The sequence below is a fragment of the Myxocyprinus asiaticus genome, chromosome 15, assembly GCF_019703515.2.
Source record: "Myxocyprinus asiaticus isolate MX2 ecotype Aquarium Trade chromosome 15, UBuf_Myxa_2, whole genome shotgun sequence".
NCBI classification, from domain to species: Eukaryota; Metazoa; Chordata; class Actinopteri; order Cypriniformes; family Catostomidae; genus Myxocyprinus; species Myxocyprinus asiaticus.
The window spans coordinates 22,871,544-22,878,158 of NC_059358.1; the positions used below are offsets into that span (position 1 = coordinate 22,871,544).

A 6,615-nucleotide genomic window follows, 5' to 3' on the forward strand; every position below is an offset into this window, starting at 1 on the left:
CAAGGGTGAATAAAGCTGCCAGTACGGAAACTGTTGTGTCAATAGCAGATACAATGTACATACAGTAAGTACATTTATTACTCTTGTTATTTGTAACTGGTATTTTAAGCCTCGCACAAAAGAGTAAATTCCTGACCTTAGTGAGGAGTTAATAATATTAAGAAGAGGTTCTGAGATTACAGGGAATACCTCTTTTAAGAGCTTGGTTGGTATTGGATCTAAGATACATGTTGTGGCTTTTGATGTTTTGATAAGTTTTGTTAGCTCTACATGACCTATGACAGCGAAGGATTGAAGTTGCATGTGAGGAAAATTATGAGACACTGTTTTCTGAGGTACTGTGACAGATGATTGCATAATTCCAATTTTATTTCTGAACATGTAAAACCAGTTGCTGTTTGACATTATTGTAAGGTAAGAGATTGTTTAAATCCACAACTTGTTAGCTGAGTCTGCTCCTGGGTGTAAGTTGTTTAATAAGTTCTAACTTACTGTAAATGTATGTGCAACTATTATTTAGTATTACATTTGCAACTAGATAGGGTACATTATCTGACATTAATGTTCTCAGCTGTCAGGATGTGTTCCCCCATGGACAAATTTAGGGATAGCAGGCTAAAAATCACAGGACTTACCTGTTGTGGGGAAACAAGTCAGCAATGTGAATTTGACACATGTATGAGCTTTCTTTCTTATTGAACACAGGGGGAACAGTATCTGACAGTAACATTGTCAGCTGTCAGGATGTGTTCCCCCTGCTATAATGGACAAGTTTAGGGATAGAAGGCTAAAAATCACAGCACTTTCCTGTTGTGGGGAAACAAGTCAGCAGTATGAATTTGACACATGTATGAGCTTTCTTTCTTATTGAACACAGGGGGAACATTATCTGACAATAACATTCTCAGCTGTCAGGATGTGCTCCCCCTGCTATAATTGAGGTGGTTTTAAGACAAAGATACAACCTAAAAACTTGTGTGATGTTATTTTTATTTACAATTTCTTTTTACCTTTTCTCAGTAAATTGCGGTGAAAGTGTACTTGTTGGGACAGAAAACCATCAGAATTAGTTTGCTCTAAACTAATCTGAACTAAAGTGGACGATGGCTAAATCACGCAATTGCATTTCTGAAAGAAAAAAAAAGCTGTACTAAGGGGAAAAAAGAGAAATATGATCAATATGTCCAGGTATTGTGCCTTGTGAGAACGGTTACATATTTAGCCTATAAAATCACAGTTATGTGAGTGAGCACACATTTCTTCCAAAAGTCTACAATATTTACTGATAGAAATAACAGTAGGTGGTTGTGTTCATAAAGACATAAAAAAGCAGCAAACATAGGTTCTGTTACCCCATTTTCAAAATATAACCAGACAGTCATGAAATTTGCCTTGTAACATTCTACAGATAAAACTTGTTAAAAACCTTAGTTTTGAGCCTTAGCGCTTTCTGTAGTGCCTCAGTGGTACGAGCATAGCATCTCGGGGGCGAGCTTTTTGTGAACGCGCGCTTCCTTCGCCGTTTGGACGGGGGCGGGGCTAGGGTAAAACAGAATCCGATGGGGAAACAGAGTTCGATACGGAACAACAGGAGTTAAGTACCTCTCTGATGACGCAGCAGCTATGTTAGAGAACCAATCATCTGGTCGGTGAGGGTAGAGGCAAAGCAGGCTCGCAGGATGTGTGCAGGGTGGGTGTATATATGGACTAATGTAGCCTGACAGACCAAACCGCGGCCACAAACTCCTCAACCCATCAAGATCCTCAGGTAAGCATGTTAATCTTGCATTTGGCGACGATAGCTTGCAGTGATTTGGAAACAGCGTATTTTAAGCGCATTAGTATGTATTTGTTCCACTGAACCAACACCCAGTAAACCATTGCTTTTCAGTTCAGACCTTGTTGTATTTTCACATGACGCCTCTCTGCGATGATTTCTTTTCACCTATGTTACCAAGCCCAAATGTAAACAATATGGCAACTTTGCAGCATGTCGGGTGATTTGAACGGGGCGTATCACTCAACTGAGCTATTTTTCCCTTTAAAATTATTTGCAGTAGTCGTTTTATTGATACATTTGTAAATTAAAATCGTTCCAGCATCATTCTTGCATGATTTGATGCCATGATATGATGCATCTATCCGATCTCCTGTTGTAAAGATAAAGCTCGCGTGATCTCAAAGCTGACTTTAAAGCCAGGTACTTTTATTTAAAACCTGTTTCTAGTTTGCGAATGTTTTCCAGTCAACTAATGTGTTATCTAAAACCTGTTGTGCGAGTATTCTGTTTGCAACTGAATCAATGAACTGAAACTGAAAATCCTAATTCTTTATGTAATGGGTAAGTGATAAGGGGGGTAGGTAATAGGCCAGTAGGGCGGTCAGTGTGTCCAAACTTGGAATGCTAATAATGTAGTGGAGGCGTGGGACTATAAATAGCCTTGGGTCGCTTTCCCTTGCTAAACGGAATGGGTTTTCCATGCCTTGACTATAGCCTTGACTAATTCTGTTAAAGTGTCTGTAATCTTTTTATAGTGATATGTGAAGAGAAGACCTAAGAAATTGACTTTCCAAGTGTTTGTAGACCACCAACGGTGTTCAGCAGTGTGGTATATCAGTTTTTAAAAAATTTTGTAATGGAAATATGGTTTCCTGCAGGTCTTTTGAGGGTAAGGTCAAATCATCATGGCTGCATCCTCCCAACTGTTCAGGGGCATCCACTGCAGGAAATTGGGTCGAATCTTGCTACCAGCCATTACATGCCAAACCTGCTGCCAGTCTTCTCATCCAACTCAGCCACACCACTTTAGTCAAAGATGGCACCAGTCTCGAGGATACAGGTCCTCAGCAGCATGGCACACCTACAACCTGACCCCACCTCAGGTTAATAGCATTTTAAAAGCTAACGAGTACAGCTTCAAAGTTCCTGAGTTTGATGGCAAAAACCTCAGTTCAGTCATGGGCTTTGACAGCAACCAGCTACCTGCGAATGCACCAATTGAGGATCGGCGAAGTGTGGCAACATGCTTGCAAACCCGTGGCATGCTTTATGGCGTATTTGATGGGCATGCAGGCTGCGCCTGTGCGCAGGCACTCAGTGAACGGCTCTTCTACTACATCGCCATTTCATTGCTACCACACGAGACGTTGGTGGAGCTGGAGAATGCAGTGGAGAGTGGCCGACCCCTTCACCCGATTCTACAGTGGCACAAACATCCCAACGACTACTTCAGCAAGGAAGCCTCACGCCTCTACTTCTCCAGCTTGCGCACATATTGGCAGGAGCTACTGGATCTGAGTGTTCCCGGGGAGCAGCCTGATGTTGCAGAAGCACTTGTGAGTGCCTTTAAAAGGTTGGACAATGACATATCACTTGAAGCCCAAGTTGGTGACCCTAATGCTTTCTTGCACTACTGGGTTCTTCGCGTAGCATTCTCAGGTGCTACTTCGTGTGTTGCGCATATAGATGGTAACGAGTTGCATGTCGCCAACACTGGAGATGGGCGTGCAGTGCTAGGCGTACAGGAACCTGATGGCTCTTTTTCCGCACTCACACTTACCAATGACCACAATGCACAGAACGAATCAGAGGTGCAGCGCGTGCGGTCCGAGCACCCGCTTTCTGAGGCCAAGACTGTGGTTAAACAGGATCGCCTTTTGGGGTTACTCATGCCCTTTCGCGCATTCGGAGACGTAAAATTCAAGTGGAGCATCGAGCTCCAGCGTCGTGTTCTAGAGTCCGGTCCTGATCAGCTCCATGAGAATGAACATGCCAAGTTCATCCCACCCAACTACCACACGCCACCCTACCTTACAGCAGAACCAGAGGTGACTCGACATCGTCTCCGTCCACAGGACCGGTTTCTTGTTGTGGGCTCGGATGGGCTGTGGGAAACGCTGCACAGGCAGGAGGTGGTGAGGATTGTTGGTGAGCATCTCACTGGAGTGCACCAGCAGCAGCCGGTCAGCGTTGGTGGCTTTAAGGTGACCCTGGGTCAGATGCAGGGCTTGTTGCAGGAGAGGAAGGCTCGCATCTCCTCTACATTCGAGGATCAGAATGCAGCGACACACCTGATTCGGCATGCGGTGGGGAGTAATGAGTTTGGGATGGTGGATCATGAGAGGTTGTCAAAGACGCTAAGCTTGCCAGAGGAATTAGCTCGCATGTATAGAGATGATATCACGATCATTATAGTGCAGTTTAACCCACATGTCATTGGCGGACAGTAGAACTGGACATCTGCTCTTTATTTCACATGCTTTCTGTTACATACAGTATATCATCAATTCTAGTGCACAATCTCATCACTGTGTCGGGAATATCAGCACAGCAAAATGTGTCCTATACCAGTGGAATGTATTAATTTGTGTATATTTTTATGTTTGTTTTTATTTTAACATATTCATGGCAGCTGCCTTGAAGGGGAATCCTAATATATCAGCGGGTATGCAGTTGATCATTGTTATGTTATATGTGGCATTGAATGCAGAAAAAGTTGTGCTGAACCCATTTATCATTGTTAAAATACAACACACAATCAAGACTGGAACTTAAATACCTGTTCAAATGTACTAATATAAGTTAAGCACCCTTTGTACTGTGGAGAGACTATTAATGGGCATGATGACTGTAATATGCCAAAATCTGCTTGTATGTAAAACCTTGTAGGCTTTTATTTTTTATTTTAATGTATTTGTTTTGAATGGATTAATGAATGAAAAAGTAAATTAATACAAAGGTCATGTAAACATGGTGAGAGAATGAGATATATAGAATGTGATATGACTAAGATACAAAGCAAAATATGTCCAAATAAGTACTTTTTACACTTGAATGATCTGTAACTGAGATATGGCTGTTTAATGATGAAGTTGCCTTAATGTATTATTTAAGCTCTTGTGAAGTTTTTAAATTTTCTTCCCTCTCTCCCTCTCTATCTTTTTTTTTTTTTTTTTTGTCCTATGCTACTACTTACCCTGGATATATTGATTACATAGAAAGGAAAGCAGCAGCAAAGTGTTGTTTTTGGTGTGGATTTCAGAATCGCCCTTTTCTTTCTTTTTTGATTAGTAGGTGCTCTTACTTGTAAAACATGCCTTTTAGTAGATACTTTTTCTTCATCAAGCATGTCTTGTAGTTCAAGGGTCATGGAAACATGGTTTGCTCAACCCACCAACCTTCTCATTACTGTAAAGATCCTGATAACAAAGTAGTCAGAGGTCTGTTTTTTCACAGATTTATTTGGAACCAGAGGTTGGGGCTTGCAAAGTAGGGTTATTGACACCACATACCATACATACACTCTCACTTTTAAAGCACAAGCACACACAAACCCACCTGTATGCTACAATGACACTACAATACGCAAATGTAAACCTGAAGGATTTGCTTTTGTGGACTGTTTCTTTGATTTCCAAATTGCAAGTTTTTTCAAGTGTTATTACATTTGATGTTATTACCATCCACAGGGCAAACAGTTTAGAACATGGAGTATTATTTGAGTTGTGTTATAAAGCAAGGTTAAAGCCATAATCTTGTGTGTGCGATTGTGTGTGTGTGGGTGCGTGTGATTTGTACTTTCCTGTCTTCAGTCTGTACTCTTGCACAAGAAAGAACACAGCTGATTACCACATGAAATGTTTGGAATGATAGTCAATCAGAAAAAAAAGTGTTTTTAAAGGGATAGTTCAACCAAAAATTGATTTTCTCTCATCATTTACTCACATCATTTGGTGAATCACAAAAAACACAACAAGAAGAATGTTAAAGTGGAGGCTGACTGAGCAGGGAGGAGAATTTATAGTAAAAAAGGATTGATCTGTTTCTCACCCACACCTATCATATTGCTTCTGAAGACATTGATTTAACCGCTGGGGTCATATGGATTACTTTTATGCTGACTTGTGTGATTTTTGGAGCTTCTTAATTTTGGCACACATTCTCTTGCATTGTATGGAACAGAAAAAGAAAGTCATACACATCTGGGATGGCATGATGAGGGTGAGTAAAGGATGAGAGAATTTTCGTTTTTGGGTGAACTTCCTTTAAGGTAATAACGTAATAAAGGTAGGGGTCACGAGTTTGCAGAAGTGTAAATAGAGACTGCTTTTTCTTGGAAAAGCAATTGCTTAAAACTTGAAGTGAATGTATGCTGCAGCTTGTTAGGTTTGAAATGTAACACTTAACAAAATTTTGCAGCATGTCACAAGTGTATTTAACAATATTCTATTTGCTGGTGCATGAACATGCCTTGTGTGAGTACTCTTTTTGTATTTAGAACGTTTTAATAAAAATGTTTTAAATTTCATCCAGAAATATTATTTTCATATATTGAAAGTCTTAACTAACTGAAGAGTTTACACAAAATTTTCATAAGCACACTTTCAGATTTTAAGCTGAACAGCCCGGTCAAGGAGACCTTAAACCAGATCAAGGTGAGCTGTGGCTAGAAGTTACGTTTAATTCTAAGAATGTACAGTTAGGTATTATGAATCATTGCACTTTGTGTGTGTGTGTGTGATGTCCAACCAAAGCAGTTGAGTCAAAGATACGGTACAACTTAATCAGGTGTCGGATCACACTCTCTGATTTGGCAGATTGTAAGTAGGTCAGTC

At 40.6% G+C, this 6,615-nt stretch overlaps 1 protein-coding gene across 1 annotated transcript; it reads left to right on the forward strand.

Moving 5' to 3' along the window:
- Window positions 1-1,606: 1,606 nt before the first annotated feature.
- On the forward strand, window positions 1,607-6,308 carry LOC127452872 (pyruvate dehydrogenase [acetyl-transferring]-phosphatase 1, mitochondrial-like). Its single transcript, XM_051718699.1, has 2 exons — window positions 1,607-1,768; window positions 2,659-6,308. The coding sequence occupies exon 2, from the start codon at window positions 2,686-2,688 to the stop codon at window positions 4,228-4,230; it is 1,545 nt and encodes a 514-aa protein (XP_051574659.1). The 5' UTR covers window positions 1,607-1,768; window positions 2,659-2,685; the 3' UTR covers window positions 4,231-6,308.
- Window positions 6,309-6,615: the final 307 nt, after the last annotated feature.